This window comes from Anguilla anguilla, chromosome 10, assembly GCF_013347855.1.
Source record: "Anguilla anguilla isolate fAngAng1 chromosome 10, fAngAng1.pri, whole genome shotgun sequence".
Taxonomy (NCBI): Eukaryota; Metazoa; Chordata; class Actinopteri; order Anguilliformes; family Anguillidae; genus Anguilla; species Anguilla anguilla.
Window position 1 is genome coordinate 25,262,012 of NC_049210.1, and position 20,449 is coordinate 25,282,460.

At 39.5% G+C, this 20,449-nt stretch overlaps 1 protein-coding gene across 1 annotated transcript in view; it reads left to right on the forward strand.

Moving 5' to 3' along the window:
• Nucleotides 1–20,449, forward strand: part of snrnp200 (small nuclear ribonucleoprotein 200 (U5)) — a 202,507-nt gene that overhangs the window by 3,127 nt on the left and 178,931 nt on the right. The window contains exon 3 of the mRNA XM_035379748.1: nt 5,353–5,516. Within this exon, the coding sequence (XP_035235639.1) occupies nt 5,353–5,516 (164 nt within the window). The remainder of the gene's footprint in view (nt 1–5,352; nt 5,517–20,449) is intronic.

Below are 20,449 nucleotides of genomic sequence, written 5' to 3' on the forward strand. Positions count from 1 at the left end.
ATAATTGTATTATTATCTTCAATTTATGTTTCTCGGCAAAACGAATATGCTTAGCTAGCATATCAGCTTGCCAGTGAGCTAGGTAAGCTATCCGTGGTTAGCTCACGCATTAGCAATATGAACTACAGGGGAAGAACATCGACTGCACTGATGGTCAATCAATCAGAGATGTGTAGACTACTGGTGATTTGACTAGGCTAAGTTTCATGTAACTGTCTGGTAGACCTGCTGTTAACCAAGCAAGTTATCGTCGTAGGTTTTCGCCACAGTCAGTTAATGAGCCATTAACTGCTACTATTCCATCGCCGTTTGTGGTGTTACTTGCTGGGTGACGCTAGCTGACCGATCGTTCGCAAGTCACTTTTTACCGAATAAAAATTAACACTGTCAGCGGTGATTAACAAATCTACCAAGTATTTTAATAACTGATCTACAGGCGTGTAAATATGACAACGCACTTTGAAGAGCAAGTTTTCCACCTGTTGCATAAAGACAAAAATAATGTACATTGAATTTCTAATTATTATTATTTTCTTGCTAGCTTCTAGCTTTGTCACATTCGTGCAGCATAGCCCAGGTAGACATTTACGGAATGTACACGACTGACAGGCCGTCAAACACGTTTGACAGATGGAATATTTGCCGGTTAGGGTTAGCTAGCTAGTCAAATGGCTTGGTAGCCGAAGTTGCGAACTGTTTTAGCATAGGCTACTGGACTACCACATATAGCAAATAAGCGTTAGCTGATTACGCTTTCGGCCAACTAATTATTTGGTTAAGTGGGCTAAAGGAAATAGTAAAAATGACTCGGCTACCGCAAAACGTCAGAGGAGGATTATTTTATGGTCGTCTAGTGCAGCTGTAAATAGCACACGCTATAATGAAACCACTACAAAACGGGATGCCTGCATTTTCTGACTTCGCACAGGTGGACCGTGGTCGGAGCAGCAATGTCAAGGCCAAGAGACGCCACCTCCCAGCCCAGTGACCACAGATTGTAGCCCCTACTGTAGCTCAGTCCTCCGCAGTAATCCGGAAGTGACGCAAGCTGTATCTCATTGGTCCAGAACAAATATTGGCACTGTGCCCAAATGACGCAATAAATCATGAAATGACCCATGGACAGTCATAAGACGAATAAAATACACCTATTATGACTATTTGTTCTTGTGAGAAAAAATTATTGACTTTGTATTTTGATCGCATTTGTACCGTAGACTTACATGGAAACCGGATATGAAAACACCTATACTGGAGCCATCCGTAGTGGCGCTAGTGAGCAACCAGGAACTACAACACCAGGAAATGAGCTTCAAAAACGAAGTCTGGTTTTGGCCGCTTGGTTAATACACGTATGGCTTAAATCTAATATGAATCTAAATGCACATTTTGAAGGATCCATGGCATGGTGTGTCATTTGCAGCAATCAAATCAACAAGACCCAACTGAATTGTAGCCAGCACGTGTTAAACTTATCAATAGTGCAGTAACTTGAAAAGGACAAATTGTAAGCACAAACCAGATTGTAGCACACATTACATGGCAGTTTACTCAAACATCTTCAAACAAGAATGTAGCGAACATTATGTGACAGTGTGCTCAAAATCCAATCTTGCAGTAAATTGAAAAGACCAAACTGTAAGCACTAACAAGACATAGGCTACATTACATGGCACAATGACAGTGTACTCAAACATCTTCAAATATAGTTGACAGCTCGGCGCTGCTACATGTGTGTTGACCAATGCAACTACGAGGCGTGGTTTGTGCTATGCTCTAAATCTTGTTGACCAATGTTGCAACTACAGGGTTTGGTTTGTGCTAAAGTGGTTTGGGAAAAAATGATGCCCAACGCTGTTCAACTGTATAATGTACAGATTTAAGTTAGGTCTAGGTTAGTCTAACTGTTTGCATGTCACTCAGTGTTACTTGTCGATCGTGTGTAAAATCGATCACTGTATAGCTATGTTAAAGGACACTTACCTATTAAGTAGTTCTCGTATTACATAGCAGAGCAAGTAGTTCAAGAGATTATACGCCGTTTTCAATTTTTTCTTGAAACACACATCATCAGACGATACTTAATGAAGTTGGCCCAAATGATAATTGGCGATTTGTTTGGCGAAGTGCAACCTACCTGTATCTGTATAACGTATCTAGCCATGTAAACAGTATAACCAGATTCATTCCACTGTGATCATTCTGTACTCTATCAGGGTTTTTAAAAAAAAGTTTATATGTGAAAAAACGCTTTGACCAGTGGTTTTTATCAGAAAAGACATTACATGTGAACACAGCCTAACTTTGTTTAGCTACCAAGCCACGTTAGATACTAACGTTAGTTCAATCTAGGTATCTTTATGTAACGTTGTCATAAAAATTTTCCCGTCCGTGAAAACTGGATTACTTGTTTACATTTTTGACAGATGTGGCTAAGGTAAATCTATCTGTTTCTGTCGCAGCACTTTCGATACAAGCAAAATCGGAAGCGCTATCCTAAAATTTATTCTTACCATGAAGAGTGCCTGACCCGCAACCGTAGAAATGTTAACACGGCGGCACAATTATATCGAGAAATACCATCTTTGGGGGAAAAATGCTATATTCTGTAAACGCATTTAACCTACCATGCATAAAAACATAAAAGCGCTCGTCAATCACCCACTTCTGTTTATAATGCCATCATAACAGGGAGTGTTTAAAACCATAAAGCCACCTTTCTGTTTTTTTGTTTTTTGTCAGCGCATCACCGTTGTTTTTACATTCATTCTGATATGTCGCCGAAATGCCCTTTTACGTTTATTCGGCTTAATGCGCTCCGCAAAATTACTTCAGCGCTGCCCCTAAGCCTTTCTATGGTAGGGAAAACCCTGCTGTATTGGTGAGAGCATATTTCCCAATGATGGCTATTTCCGCCAAGCCTGATTTCATTTAATCAACTGCTGTGCTCGGGCTGCTGACAAAATAAATGTTGCGCAGAATCGGCCCGAGTACACTAGTCTAAACCAAATTGTCGGTGTCTGTGCCAAATCTGCTTGGGTGTTGTGCCCAGGGAATGATAGTTGGCGATATAGTTTGTTTTGGGTGGGTTTGATAATCAATCAAATGCAACAAAATTTGTTGAAAACGTAACACATTTTTTGCTAGCTAACAGGGCTAAAATGACACATTGCTGAATTCAGCCGGTGATTTCCACAATTTGCCATTCTAATTATCTAGTTAACTTTGAAGAACCTGTAGCTAGTGGGGGTTGAATCATTTTGTGGCAGCTGGCGGCCGACAGCTTTCTGCCAGTCGGCTGGGTGAGTTACATAATTTTCTTTAATTTTCACAGGAACATTTTTACAATATGTAGGTGAAAAACTGAATTATGAAATTACTCATATTTCTTGCAGCATCTCACTGAAAATTGATATGATTCCAGGACATTGTTGTAGTTCTTGTAGCAATGGAGATAAAATTGAAATGTATTAAGAAAATGATTTTTCATTAAAACTATACAGCTAACTGTTTATTCCAAATATTACTTCACCTTTGGTGTCATCACCTTAAGAATAAATGGCATGTTGGACTGAGAACTCATGTCCAACTTAAGGATAGAGGTGATACGGTCAGTCTGTAAGGAATTGATCCAAGTTAGACCATACTTTAATTATTTCTAAGACATTTACCAGATAGCATTTATGTAAGAAAAAGCTCATGAGGACAACCATCAAACTAATAGTTGTTTTGTACTAATTTTTGGATCTGCACTGTGTCATTAAAGCCTTATAACAGCGAGAAAAGTGTCTCTATTGAATGCAAATGGATGCTTCGCGCACACAGTAATCCCTCACTCCTAGCTCAACATTCATTTAAACAGAAATTATTGCTAAGCACACCTTACCACAACAACAAATTAACATTCTGTACAATTGAATTACTATCACACTGTGATTACTGTCTGAATCTGGTTGCTCTGCCTAGGATTCTGGGAAAGGTGGGCAGAGCTAATTCTTGACTAGTGGTGGGCGCTACATTATTTTTGATTTACATCACATTTTTAGTTAACGCATCCTGATGCAAATTTGCATTATTTATTTTTAAAAGTGCACTTATGAGACTGAAAATCGTGCGCTAGTCAGGTGCATTTTTTCATTAGTCTTGCTAAGCGATGTGCATTGGATTTGTATGCATATTCTCTCTGCCACAGATTTCCAGGGCAAAAAGGCGCTTTAGTTTGGCAGCTGCCAGTGAAACTGCCACTGCCACCCATCAGACTAGCTGGCACTCTGCCAGCTGCAGCTAAACCTGCCACTAACACCCACCAGACTAGCTGCCACTTCGCCAGCTGCCAGTAAAACAGCCACTGACACAACCGCCAGACTAGCTGCCGGGAGAAGCCAACTGGTAGGCAAACTCGGCAGCCACTGCAGTATATAGACTGCCTATATAGCCAATATATATGCAATATTTAGACTGCCTATAGCTTGCTAGCATTCAACCAGACACATTAGCAGTTCCTGGCTAACTGTTCTAAGGGTTCTTCAACTGTCTTCCAGGGCTCCAGACTAACTTTTTACATTGATTGCACTGGTGTGCGTAACTTTCATTTAGGTGCAGCAGCACATAATTTAGGTGCATTTCTTAACACATTATGTAAATGATTGTAAGCAGGTATAAAGGTGCAGATAAATGTTTTTTCTTTATTAAAATCGCAGCAAAAACAAGAAATCGCAATAACCTCAATTGTTTAAAAAATAAACTTAAAAAGTGCTGATGTTTAAAGTGCCTGACAAACTCATAAATAAATCAAACTCAAATAACTCGAGCAAAAGTGTGCGCTGCTCCCGGAGGAGTACAGGGCGCGGTTTCACACATACATGCCTTATTTTTTTTCCCCCACTCGCATTCAGCGAAGAAGAATATCAAGGTCAGAGCCAATCAGAGGCAGAGTAGGGGCGGGTCTTCACAGAATGCGGGTGGGGGAAAAAAAACGCTACACACGCAGACAGACCTGCTAAATGTCAGGCGCACCGGTGCGACCAGTGAAAATGTTTAGTTGCACTTGACAGATTTTTGGTCGCATATGCGACCATTATGGTCGCACTCTGGAGCCTTGTCATATAGAATAATTGTAGTAATGTACGCTATGTTCATTGACACCTTGAAAGGGGTAGAGAAGAAAGGAAAATATTCTTAAGCCTTGTTACTGTTTATTTTTGACCCGCATTGGTTATAATGTTTATTTTATCCATTAATTTTACCATTGTTGGTTTTATTACATTACTTTCATTACTAGGCCTACATGCTGTCCTTTAAGTGTGTTGCATGTCAAATGGATATATTATGCTAATTATGAATTGTTTTTAGAATTCCAACTTGGTCTTGCAAGCAGACCGATCTCTGATTGATCGAACACGACGTGATGAACCCACAGGAGAAGTGCTGTCGCTGGTTGGGAAACTGGAGGGTACCAAAATGGGGGACAAGTCTCAGAGGACCAAGCCTCAAATGTTGGAAGAGAGAAGAGCAAAGTAAGTTTATTTTGTTGGAAAGAGTAGTCATGAGATAATGGTATAGTGAAATGCAAACTGATTTCTGTAAATAATTAAGTTCCCGTTGTTTGTCCTTATAATACACAAAATCATCACAGCTTAACTTATTTTGGAGAACTGGAAGACTTGCAGCTTGTTTCATATGAAAATAAGATGCAGTGAAGTAAAGATAACTAGACAATTCCTGCAGAAATTGTGAAGTGTGGTTGCCGCCAACGCAAAGTCGATTTTGTGCTGAACAGAGCGAACAGTTTCTGTAATATAAGCAGAGACAGAGTATTGTGTACATGCTATAACATCACAGCAACGAGTTTATTTGCGATACATATATTCAGAGCTAAATTATCCTTTCATCAAAACTTGATCTCAGTGTTTTACTCGCGGTATGCGGTGACGAGTGACGGCGAATCATAAAGCTAGCTGACATGTTCAGAGGCTCTTGGAAAAACCTTACGTCTACACTGCGTGATCGCACCATTTAAAAAAAGCAAGACAGGGCTAGGGAGATTCATTTGATTGACTTATGGTTTTGCGTGAATTTCAGCTCATTTTTACCACACAACTAAAAACATTTAATTGGGCTGTAATTCAGAGTCTAATCTGTTATCTCTGAGACCAACTCGTAGACAGAGTAGCCTATTACGTGTTAGCCGAGCCGAATTTCCAAGAACGAAAATGAGGCGAGAAATGTGTTAAAATACAGCTTCTGTGAATAAGTATCGGCTGGTAGCCAGTACTACTAGCTTCTGTTGCAGCAAGGGGTGCATCAACAACATGCAAGTGGAGTTGTGTAGCAAACACGTTGGGGTGAGAAATCGTTGCTGTCCCTGCTACAACAGACTGAATGCGTAATGCAGCTCTAATGAGACCAAAGTTTCCAATGCGGTGCGATATTACACGGTGTTACAAAAGTAAAATTTGACATGTTATACATAATTAGAAAGCTTATTATGTCACCTATTGGATCGATCAAGTGTAGATCAAGCCAGTTTGTACTACAAAGTTCGAGAACACCCAAAGCAACATGTGTGGTATTACAAGCTGACGTCTTTTTCTGGAGTAAGACCGGACCAGAAGCAGCTGTACACGTGTTGTTGACGGTGTTGCACTTTTTAGTGCAGTCTGGCTTGATTGAGAATTCATTTATTCAGTAGGTGAGAGAATAAGCTTTCTAACCATGTATAACACGTCTATTTTTGGTTTTGGAATATCGGTTTTAGGTCAATCGAAAGTTTTCTCATCATCGCATTAAATGCATGCACTCATGTTAGCACTAGCATTCAAAGACGCTGAACCTGACGAAACGTCGTCAACGAATTTGCGTAATATCTCGTGAAATACTATTATTATTGAGGACTTCTGGGTATGCCTAAGCCATTTGTTTGTTGATATACCTAGCTGACAGCGTTTTCATTTGTAATTTTGCATTTGGAATACCGTTTTATCGCGTTCACTTCCGCATTCAGCTATATCCTTTCTGGTGGCTGGTGAGAACGTAGAGCGGACTGCATCACGTGTGCGAAGCCGACCAATGCTGTAACTTCATAATTCACATTTGTATGACGTCACCGTCCCCATTCATTTTCAATGGGGAAAAATTGGTCAAAAAAAGTCATATTTCTCAAAAATCGTGCAGCAAACCTTTCCACAAAGTAATAGCACACGATTCCCAAAGAACCCGGTCAATTTGACATATGGCACATGTATGTGGTGCGAAAACTCTGGGAGGAGTAGCGGTCCAAAAAATGGGTGGAATAATAATAAATAAACTAGACAATTCCTGCAGAAATTGTGATGTGTGGTTGCCGCCAACGCAAAGTCAACTTTGTGCTGAACGGAGCGAACAGTTTCTGTAGCATGAGCAGAGACATAGTATGGTATACATGATATAACATCACGGCAACGAGTTCATTTGCAACACACGTATTCAGAGCTAAATTAACCCTTCATCAATACTTGAGATCAGCGATTTACTCACGGTATGCTGTGACGAGTGACGGCGAATCATAAAGCTAGCTGGCCACTTCAGAGGGTCTTGGAAAAACGTTATATCTGCACTGCACAACCGCTCCATTTTAAAAAGCAAGACAGGGCTAGGGAGATTAATGTGATTGATTTATGGTTTTACGTTAAGTTCAGCTCATTTTTACCATTCAAATAAAAACATTTAACTGTGCTGCAATTCAGAGTTTAATCTGTCACCTTAGATACGAACTCATAGACACAGGATAGCCTACTACGTGTTAGCTGACCCAAATTTCTGGAGTTAGACCGGACCTGAAGCTGCTGCACATGTGCTGTTGACGGCGTTGTTCCAGTTTTCAGTACAGTCTGGCTTGTTTGAGAATTCGTTTATTCAGTAGCTGAGAGCATAAGCTTTCTAACCAGGTATAACAGCACGTCTATTTTTGTTTTTTTAATATCGTTTTTTTAGGTCAACCGAAAGCTATGTCATCATGTCATAGAACGTATTCGCTTTGTTAGCACTAGCATGCAAATACGCAAAGTCTGGCTTGTTTGAAAATTCGTTTATTCAGTAGCTGAGAGCATAAGCTTTCTAACCAGGTATAACAGCACGTCTATTTTTGTTTTTTTAATATCGTTTTTTTAGGTCAACCGAAAGCTATGTCATCATGTCATAGAACGTATTCGCTCTTTGTTAGCACTAGCATGCAAAGACGGAAAGTCTGGCTTGTTTGAAAATTCGTTCATTCAGTAGCTGAGAGCATAAGCTTTCTAACCAGGTATAACAGCACGTCTATTTTTGTTTTTTTAATATCGTTTTTTTAGGTCAACCGAAAGCTATGTCATCATGTCATAGAACGTATTCGCTCTTTGTTAGCACTAGCATGCAAATACGCAAAGTCTGGCTTGTTTGAAAATTCGTTTATTCAGTAGCTGAGAGCATAAGCTTTCTAACCAGGTATAACAGCACGTATATTGTTGGTTTTTTTATATCGTTTTTTTAGGTCAACCGAAAGTGCTCTCATTTTCGCATTAAAGCCGTTCACTGTTTGTTAGCACTAGCATTCTAAGACGCTGCATGTGACGAAACGTCGTCAACGAATTAGCGTAATGTCTCGTGAAATACTATTATTATTGAGGACTTCTGGGTATGCCTAACCCATATGTTTGTTGATATACCTAGCTGACAGCGTTTTCATTTGTAATTTTTCAGTTGTAATACCGTTTTACCCTTCACTTCCGAAATCAGCTATTTCCTATCCTGCCCGCTGAGACCACAGATCTGACCGCATCACGTGCGCAAAGCCGACCAATGCTGTAACTTCACCGTTCGCATATGAATGACGTCACCTTCTCCATTCATCTCTATGGGGAAAAATTGGGCATAAAAATTAATATTTCTCAAAAACCGTACAGCGAAACTTTCCACAAAGTAATAGCACACGATTCCCAAAGAAGCCGGTCATTTTGACATATGGCACGTGTATGTGGTGTGAAAACTCTGGGAGGAGTAGCGGTCCAAAAAATGGGTGGAATAATAATAATAATAAATATGTGCGATAATAATAGTGTAGTTGCCCTAAGGCAACCACACTAATAATAATAATAATATGTGCAATAATAATAGTGTAGTTGCCCTAAGGCAACCACACTAATAATAATATGTGCAATAATAGTAGTGTAGTTGCCCTAAGGCAACCACACTAACTAGACAATTCCTGCAGAAATTGTGAAGTGTGGTTGCCGCCAATGCAAAGTCGACTTTCTGTTGAACAGAGTGAACAATGCTAAGTAGTTGCAAGGGTGTTTTAGGTGTTGTCTAGGGTGTAGCTAGGTGGTTGCTATGGAGCTCTAGGCGGCTGCAAAGATGTTGCTTGGTGGTTGCTATGGAGTTCCAGACGGTTGCTAGGGAATTGCTAGGTGGATGCTATGGTGTTCTAGGCAGTAGCTAGGGTGTTCTAGATGGCGGCAAGGATGTCGCTAGGTGGTTGCTATGGAGTTCTAGGCAGTTACTAGGGTGTAGCTAGGTGGTTGCTGTGTAGTTCTTGGTGGTTGCTAGGGCATTGCTAGGTGTTTTCTATGGAGTTATAGCTGGTTGCTAGGGTGTTGCTAGGCATTTGCTATGGTGTTCCAGGTGGTTGCTAGGGTGTTGCTAGGTGGTTGCTATGGTGTTGCTAGGTGGTTGCTAAGGCATTCTAGGCAGTTGTTAGGGTGCTCTAGGCAGTTGTTAGGGTGTTGCTAGATGGTTGCTATGGAGTTCAGGGCGGTTGCGAAGGCATTCTAGGTGGTTGCTTGGGTGTTGCTAGGTGGTTGCTATGGTGTTCCAGGTGGTTGCTATGGTGTTCCAGGTGGTTGCTATGGTGTTGCCAGGTGGTTGCCATGGAGTTCTGGGTGGTTGCTAGGGTTTTGCTAGGTGGTTGCTATTGAGTTCTAGGTGGTTGCTATGGAGTTATAGCTGGTTGCTAGGGTGTTGCTAGGCATTTGCTATGATGTTCCAGGTGGTTGCTAGGGTGTTGCTAGGTGGTTGCTATGGAGTTATAGCTGGTTGCTAGGGTGTTGCTAGGCATTTGCTATGGTGTTCCAGGTGGTTGCTAGGTGGTTGCTATGGAGTTCTAGGTGGTTGCTAGGGTGTTGCTAGGTGGTTGCTATGGAGTTATAGCTGGTTGCTAGGGTGTTGCTAGGCATTTGCTATGGAGTTCTAGGTGGTTGTTAGGGTGTTGCTAGATGGTTGCTATGGAGCTCAGGGCGGTTGCTAGGGTGTCGCTAGGCGCCTGCTCTGCAGGTCTAGGTGGTTGCTAGTGTGTTGCTAGGTGGTTGCTATGGAGTGGTAGGCAGTTGCTAAGATGTTGCTAGGGGGTTGCTATGGAATTCTAGGCGGTTGCTAGGTCTTTACTTAGTCCAGTGACGTGACCCATAATTCTCTATGACAAACGGTTCAAAAGTTATGAAATATCAAACATCGGCCAATCAGGAATGGGGGCGAGGCTGATCTACACCAATGTCCAATGAGGCATTGCACAATTTGTGGGCAATTTCTGCCCATAGAGATGAAAGCCTAATGTCCAAAGCAAGAGAGAGACCAGAGTACAGCTGCTAGAAGACAGAGCATTGTGACATCACAAGGGTGAACATTCCGCCATTCATTCTCTATGGGAAAAATTCCCCAAAAAAAGTCAAATTTCTCAAAAACCGTCCACCCAAACTTTCCACAAAGTAATAGCAAACCATTCCCGATCAAGCCGCTCGATTTGACATATTGCACATGTATGTGGTGCGAAAACTCTGGGAGGAGTAGCGGTCCAAAAAATGGGTGGAATAATTAATAAATAAATAAACTAGACAATTCCTGCAGAAATTGAGAAGTGTGGTTGCCGCCAACGCATAGTCCACTTAGTGCTGAACGGAGTGAACAGTTTATGTAGTATAAGCAGAGACAGAGTATGCTATGCATGCTATAACATCACGGCAACAAGTTTATTTGCAACACACATTCAGAGCTAAATTAACCCTTCATCAATACTTGAGATCAGCGATTTACTCACGGTATGCTGTGACCAGTGACGGCGAATCATAAAGCTAGCTGGCCAGTTCAGAGGGTCTTGGAAAAATCATATATCTACACTGCGCGACCGCACCATTTTAAAAAGCAAGACAGGGCTAGGGAGATTAATTTGATTGATTTATGGTTTTACGTTACGTTCAGCTCATTTTTACCATTCAAATAAAAACATTTAACTGTGCTGCAATTCAGAGTTTAATCTGTTACCTTAGATACGAACTCATAGACACAGGATAGCCTATTACGTGTTAGCCGACCCAAATTTCTGGAGTTAGACCGGACCAGAAGCTGCTGCACACGTGTTGTTGACGGCGTTGTTGCACTTTTTAGTACAGTCTGGCTTGTTTGAGAACTCGTTTATTCAGTAGGTGAGAGCATGAGCTTTCTAACCAGGTATAACAGCACGTCTATTTTTGGTTTTTTAATATCGTTTTTTTAGGTCAACCGAAAGTGCTCTCATTATCACATTAAAGCATTGCACTCTTTGTTAGCGCTAGCATTCAAACACGCTGTATCTGATGAAACGTCGTCAACGAATTTGCGTAATATCTCGTGAAATACTATTATTATTGAGGACTTCTGGGTATGCCTAAGCCATATGTTTGTTGATATACCTAGCTGACAGCGTTTTCATTTGTAATTTTGCATTTGGAATACCGTTTAATCGCGTTCACTTCCGCATTCAGCTATGTCCTATCCTGGCTGCTGAGACCGTAGAGCTGACCGCATCACGTGTGCAAAGCCGACCAATGCTGTAACTTCACCGTTCGCATATGAATGACGTCACCTTCTCCATTCATTTCTATGGGGAAAAATTGGGCATAAAAAGTCATATTTCTCAAAAACCGTGCAGCGAAACTTTCCACAAAGTAATAGCACATGATTCCCAAATAAGCCGGTCAATTTGACATATGGCACGTGTATGTGGTGCGAAAACTCTGGGAGGAGTAGCGGTCCAAAAAATGGGTGGAATAATAAATAAATAAAGAATATGTGTGATAATAGTAGTGTGGTTGCCTTAAAGCAACCACACTAATAAATAATATGTGCGATAATAATAGTGTGATTGCCTTAGGCAACCACACTAATAAATAAAAATATCATTAATTGGGTCCCCGTTGCCTAGGTTTTCAACACTAGTGACTTGGTTATCTGGCATTATGGGCAATTGCTGTTGTATAGTTCCCTCACATTAGCTAGCATGCTGTATTTAGCTCCCTGGCAACTTTGTATTTAAATAATTTTATTTTGAAACACACACAGTTGGCTTGTCAATTGATCCCTGCTAAATGCCTGTAATGTAATGTAAAATGTAATCCCAAAGGTGTTGGATGGGGTTAAGGTGAGGAAGACGTGCGATATGTCAAAGAAGAACAAAGCAAGGAAAAAAAAGACATGGTGTTTTCATGAGTGAAAAGTTGATAAGTGCCAAGAATGGCTGGTATTCGAGGCTGGAGAGCAAGTCATGTTCGGTGCTGACTGCAATCAAAGAGAAATCAAAACACTCCGAAGTGACATGCGCTCTATGTTTATTAGAGATATAGCTCTAACTTTGGTGGCCCTGGCTTCATTAACCCCTTCGCGCACATGCCAAATCTGGCCAATCCGTGCCCATTTAGGAGGTAACCTATTTAAAGCTTTGTAACTCCAGATGTGAGCATCACAGAAACTTGAAAAATGGCTTAAATGAAGCAAGACTTTTGTACCATTTATAGCCGTGTTTCCACCCAAAGTACCCGGAACGTTCAGTCCCAGGAACTACTTTTCAAGGATCTAAAGCCGCGTTTCCACCGCAGGAACTATACCCCGGAACTAGGAACCTTTTGAGGAACTCAGTGCGTTTCCACCGCAGGAACTAGGGTCTAAATTTAGTTCCAGGGGCTTTGTTTTACCCCCCAATAGGTTCCTGCTCGGGGGGTAGTACTTTCCGAAAGTACAGGAACCTTTTGGGTGGAGCTTGCAGCGCTGAACATTTCTGATTGGTCGAGTACTCGCCGCATTTTTTTGTGTCTATTTTCAGGCGCCATGTTTGAAAATATGCAGGCGCAAACCAATTTATTTTCATAATAACTTCAAATCAAAATTGTATGTTATGCGGCGCAGTAGCCTACTTTTGGTTATAGCCTGCCAACGTCTTGGAATTATAACGTGTGCTCTTCTGTTCTTTTCTTGCTTTAGTATTCGTTTTATCAAATGCTAAGCATTCGTGCTGGGACAACATATTACGTACTAAAACATTCAAACGGATTAATTCGGTTGCTGAATATTTTCTTCCGGATTTTCTTTGTTAGCCCGTTGTAATTGACTCAAAACGTTTGATACAGTTATGTGAGGTATGCGGTAGTTCTGCGTAATTCACATTGGTGATACAGTAAAATAAAACTGGAAATCACCTTCTGCACTTTTTGTCAGGGTAAAATAACAGGTTAATTCTAGTAATCGTACCTTTAGCTTTTTCAGACTGCTGTAATTTTACTCTGCCATTCTTCAATTCTACAAAAAGACCAGGAAGACTATGGACTAATTTATGGTGAATGGTTCGCATCTGGAGGGCACACTTCGCTGCTCGGCTAGCAGTAACTTCGAAGGAAAACAAACGGTGACTGTACCACTACTAATTTACATTTTCACGCAAGTCCGAGTTTTCGTTCTATTCTTGTCATTTTGCGATTAGCCTATATAGAATTGACGATGAGAAAGTAATCAAACAGCAAATTGTTTACAACGTGTGCATGTTTTCTGCTGTTGTTGCCAGTTATATTGGAAATGTGAATGCATTCTGTCTCTTCGGATGTCAAAACATGAAAGCGAATGTTCGCATAAAAACATAATGAATGTGTTTGAGAGGATATATAAAACAGTTACAATCTGACTATTGGTCTGTTATATCCTATTTGTTGCATAACGGTCCAAGTTCAACTACCAACGACAGTTTTGCTTGACAACGGTAAAATATGCCCAAACGGCTGCAGAAGAATATTTCAATTCCATGTGATTAAATCGATAAAAATCAATAAATACAAAAGTAACCATATATAGTCATTGTTGGTAACCCGTTGTATATAAGCGGAATAAACCCCTCCGGGCTGTCCCGGTTATTAGAAAATAATGTAGGCTACTTCGGTGGTAGTATGGGGTTACAGAAGAAATCATATGACAGATGGACCGACGACAACGTCGCTTTTTCATACATCAGTGGGCTAATTTGTCTAATCTTCGCGGGACTTTAGACCCCGGTGGAAACGCAGACAACCATTGGCTGAAGGAATAAAACATAAATAGGGTAAACGTCCTTATTAATCCCACGTACCATATAAGCCCACTTGCAACTTCTGAGTCAAATTTAAAAAAACGACATCATTTTTTGCTGTGTGATGTTTTTTCAAATGAAGCTGCTTGTTACGTAAATGACACTTTTTATTGTAAGTCAATCACATTTATTGATATTGAGTTATCGAAGCACATGTGTGGCATGTGCCTGCTGATCCCAGAAGTTGCAAAAAAACTTAGGTGATTTTGGTACCCTCAGAAAATAACATTTTTTGTATATTTCTACTCCTGTTTTTGGAAAGTACTCACTTGTTATCAAAATTTAAGTGATTAGTGTTTTGAATGAGACATATGTTAGAATATTACCTGAATTAGAAATATTGTGTCTTTTGAAATCAAAATATGAGTTTTAGCACGCTAGCAAACAGACCACATGCTGCATCAACACAGTAGCTACATAGTATGGTTCATTGCAATGACATAAAGCATGATAAGCATGTATAGTTTATATTTTTCTATGCAGTTTATATTATTATACTATTAAATAGACAATGAATGTGTATGTTTATCTTTATTTATTTTTTAATCAACATTTTTACCTGGTGGGCTTAAAGGGGACTCTAGCAAAAAAATCACACTGACTGAGGTGGATGTAAATGAGTATAGCTAATTACTTCTCTACATGATCAATTTATACTTTTCATATTATGTTAATGCACCATATATAGATTTATTTAATATAGTTGTTTTTTAATGTCATGTGAGTAGAATAAAATATTTTAATCTAGTCTTTTAATCATAAATTCACTGATGTTCCCTTTAAGCCCACCTGTTCCCATTAAGCCCACATTACTGTGTTTCAATGGGGATTTTCTCCCTTTTGACCTTTGAACCATTTTCCTCCCTAATTTTGTCCTCACCTGATGAATCAGCTCCATAATTCAGATAATTAATACCCACATTTAAATATCAGTGATATTGCATAGGTCAATTCATTCTGGATAGGCCTGTGTTCTATCTTAACATTAGCAATAATTTTTTTAATCTTTACTTTTCAGATGAGTTTTAGTTTAAGATGACTAAAACACAAAAGAACTACAGTTCATGCCCACGCATGATAGAAGCGCAAGTTCATCCTCTGCAAAGCAGGGCTGTAGGGACCTGGACCATTCTATTTGCGCAATCATGAGGTCGTTGAAAATCTACAAAAACAAGATGAAAGCCATGAACGACTTGTTAGCGTAAGACAAAGACAACCACAACGTGGGCAAAAGATTGAAACAAACAAATAAAATAAAGCTTAGACCACCCTATAACCTATATTATGTTACACTACTAAGATGGAGCAAATGATAGCCTTACTAAAACGATACAATCACCTCAAAGAGCATAGGCCTACGTTTAGTCTAGGAGAAAGTAGAAATTGCAGAAATGTTGACAGCTTTCTTGTTTATTTTGTTTAAGTTGTAGGCTAATGATACATGAGCTTCAATATGTTATGACTGATGTCTCCTCATAATGAACTGTATGTTTTAATGTTACTCCACAATGAACTGAATGGTTTTAAAATGTGTTTTTACAATGTTTTCAAACTACTATCCTAAATGTGATTAACATTTGAAAAGTTATTGTTTAATTGTAAATCCTGAAATTGACTTATTTACTATCCTTAGAACATTAGTATTGAACCTGAAATAGTTTTTCGTTCAGTCAGTCGGTCTTCAGAAATCTTCATAAACACCTGCACTTTCAACCAGCTGACTGGACCAGAAATTTTGGCCAATTTCAAATGCCAACAGCACACCATAGGATAGAGATACAGACAAAATGACAACACATATTGAAAGATGAAGTATTGAAGAGTAATTTCCACTATAGTTTTGATTTTGTAAATAGTTTTTTGGCTACATTCCAAAGAAGAAATGTTGTAAGTTTAGCTTTTTCTGTGTTGACAACACAGCGGAAAGGCTGGTCATGCCTATTTCAAATGCCATTTACAGGCCATAGGATAGGAGTGGAGACGAAATTAAAATAGCTATTGAGAGCTAAGAGATTACAGATTTGAATAGAACAAGTTTGTATTGTTAAGATTTTTTAAATATTTATTTATTTATCAACAAATCATGAAGTGGGCTTATTTTGAACACCCATGGGCTTAAAGGGTACGTTAGGTACCCATTAAGCCCATGCCAGACTTTTGACATATTTTGACAAATTAAACAATAAAAACATTAGAAATTGGTATAAATGAATTATTGACACTTCAAATGAGAGATTAGACTTTCATTTTAACTAAAATGTTCTCTCTTAAATTGGCGCAGTATACATTAAAAATGTCTGAAAAGCGGATTTGGTGGGCTTAATAGGGATGTTTACCCTAATGGTTGAATTCAAGTTATTATTTTGAAAATAATAAATCTGTTTGCGGCTGCAGATTTATGGCGGTTGAAATAAAATGCTGTGAGTACTCGACCAATCAGAAATGTTCAGCGCTTGCGCCCCCAAACCCCCCCCCCCCCCAAAAGTTCCTGTACTTTTCGAAAGTACTACCCCCCGAGCAGGGACTTTTTTTTGGGTAAAATAAAGTCCCTATAACTTAATTTAGACCCTGGTTCCTGCGGTGGAAACGCACTGAGTTCATCAAAAGGTTCCTTGTTCCTGGGGAAAGTTCCTGCGGTGGAAACGCGGCGTACAATACTGACTTAGATTAGTTAATTTCTTCCTAAATTAAGAATATAAAGTTCCACAAATGCAATTGTCTAGGCAAAAAATCAAAAAAAGAATTTGCTCTTAATACTGAGAGACCCCATATATAAAACAGGTTAAACTATACATGTCCTGGATCAAAAACTCCTTGACAACTAGTGCGTAAAATCTAAGGATGGATATGTAGAACTAATAAAGATATATGAAGCAAAAAGTAAGCAGTGTACCAAATGTCTCCAAATCTGTCGTTATGCATTGCTGTAAATCACAGTATAATCACTATAAAACTTCCTCCTGGGCTGCATGGCACGGTGTCTATCCACTTCAGCACAAGGCTTACTCAAAGGGCGTTGAACTTTATTGTCCTGTCAACCTCCTGTCTTGCGTTTAAGATGAGCCTAGCAGATGTTGAGTTGCTAGTCAGCATATTAGTTGGTGGTTCCAGTTAGCTAATCTAATATAGTCAGTGTTACATCTCAAATGTTGGCTAGCTACAAGAGTTTTAAAATGTTAGTCTTGTTTTTAGTCTAATATTTGTGCAGCTAGCATAACTGCTAAACTATACTTTATATACTCAAGACTTACCTGAGACAAATTGGTTTGGGCAGTCTGACTGCTTTGTGGTTTCAGGTCAAACCAATTAAGAAACTCAATCAATCCAAAGATGTCAGCTTTTTTTTGTTGTCTGTCCCCCTTGGTGCTCGACATTTGTGGGTAACCAGTGTCCAGTGTCTTTTCTGCTTTATTTGGAAATATTTTATTATAGGAAGATGCTGTATTGTTATTAAAATATGCTGTTTTAGATCTTTTTAAAGATTCTTTAGTTAACAATTGTTTAATTTGTGAAATATTTAATATATTTTTCTGTTGTTTAGTGTTCTAACACTATAGGCCCTATGCTTATTAATATGTTGAACAGGCTTCAACTTAGGTTGTTAATAAACCGTGAATTCGAAAATGAGGTCAACCCAACATTACATTTCTGATCTATTAAGGTAATTTCAGTATCGTTGGGTACCCAGTATCAAATTGTTGTCATTTAAGTTCCAAGTATCATTTCAGTATCGAGCATCGTGATACTAAACCTGGTATCAGTATCGAAGTCAAAATTTTGGTATCATGACAACACTACCTTGTAATGTTCAAGACATTTATTGGTCCTACTGTTGACTGCTTTACCTTCCTAGGCTAACATAGTTTGAACATAAACAACCACAAATCCGCAATGGCTGCAGCCGCACACGCGCATGCATCCATGTGTGCATGCATCCACGTACACCCCCTCACACAAACACGTGACCTCTTCTTTGGCTCATGACCAACCTTTCCACAAAATCTTGTGCAAATCTGTGAATCCATTCGGGAGTTATGCACCTTTTTGTGATAGGCCACACCCATCGCCACACACCCTCACACAAACATGTGACCTCTTCTTTGGCTCATGACCAACCTTTCCACAATGTGTAAATCTGTGATTCCATTCGGGGGTTATGCGCCTTTTTGTGATAGACCACGCCCATTGCCACGCCCCCTCTTGGTCAATCAGCCGGAAAGTTACTCAGCTGTACCTCCCGGTCATGACCAATGTCCATGCCAAATTTCAGCCGCCTGGGACGATAACTGTGGCCGCTACGGGGTGGGACACTTTTTGTGGACCGACCGACCGACAAACAGAGCTATAGACCTGCTGGTCGCAGCTAACAACTTATGTACTTGCAAATTGTCTAAAGGGGGTAAACTGCTTTCAATCAGATGCCTAGTCTGGGTGATATTCACCCATTTAGGGGGTGTTCGATTTAAGGCTTTGTAACTCCAGATGTGAGCATCACAGAGACTTATAAAATTGGCTTGAATAAAGCAAAAGACATGTGGACCGTATACAATACTAAATTAGATTGTACTCATAATTTAGGTAAAAATAAAGTGCCATGAATGCAATTATCTTGGTTAAAGTGCAAAGTTGTTCTCCTCCAGTTTGAAATACAGCAAGATCTTGTTTATATGAAGGGTAAAAATATACATGTCCTGGATCATGAACTTCTTGACCACAAGTGTGCAAATTCTGAGAGTGATATGCAGTAATAAAGATCTATGAAGCATTAAGTAAGCAGTGTACCCGGGTGTCCCTTACTGTTTCCTAATCCATCCAAGATGTCTAAATTGTCCAAGGCTGTAAATCATAACATCATATTTCACTGCAAGTCAAGTGTTTTGACTCACAAAACTCCCTTTTGCAGCATTTTCCATTGGAAATTACTGTCTTGATGTTACTGTTTATGATCACTCCAAGGTAAAGTTTACATTCATCTAGCACATATCAGCACACAGTAATGAGTATTTGAATGAGTATTTCCCATGTTCTAAGTGTCCTGTATACCTGTATAGCCCATGGAGATAGTAGTACCCAACGTTATGTACAATAACGTCACAATAAAATATTCCACCATCAGAAAAATGTTAGCGACATATAGCTTCGCAGTAAATCGGTGCATCAGACATAACTGAGCCACCTATGAATGCTCACACTATAGCACAAAGGCTAATAGTTGTCTCTTATGACCAATGAAAATATATCTGTATAAAAAATATGACGCAATGTTAATAATTGAAATGTTACTAGCATTAATATATACATCTCTTTATGTATCCTGGCTGTACTTCATACTTTTATCCTCCTCTTCTGACCCACTCCCCAAACCTATTGCTTTAGCCATGCTGATGAAAAATTAGTAAAATTATTAGTAAAATTAGTAAATTGATAAAATATTCCAAAAACCAAAGGAAAAAACAATTCATGAGTTCTTGTATATTACTGTGAAATGCCGTGGTTCACTGCGCAACCTATGCTGGAGAAACCATTCTTGCTGTTTGTGTGGTGCTATCATTCCTTAAAATAAACGTAAGAAACATTCCATAGACTGCTGGAAAGCTTATCTCTACTGACTAAAAGGTACCAATAAAACCAGAACATGAAAAGGTACACTGGCAATAATAACTAGGGGAGTTCTGTGACTGGCAATAATAACAAGGGGGGGTTTTGCACATGGCCGTTGTAAATACCTACCCCAGCTTTCTGTTTGCGTGTTTTTCTCAAACATATTTAGTCCCAGATATTGGTAGTAGAATGAACAACCCTAAAACCAAATAAAAACCAACATAGGTTATGTAATGAGAGTTTAAAAAAATATTGCTTTTGTCAGTTTCTGCATGTTTGTGATCCCACAAAGGTCAGTGCCACCTCCCTTTGTCTGCTTAAGGAGTATGATCCTGTTCTTGGCGTGTGATTCATCTCCCCTTTATAGCAGAGCGGGTGCGCAAAATGATTCAATCCTGGACTAACTACTCAAATCGTAAATCGAAATTTAATTCGAGATAATTTGATGAGATTCACATCAAATTATTCTGAATTGTT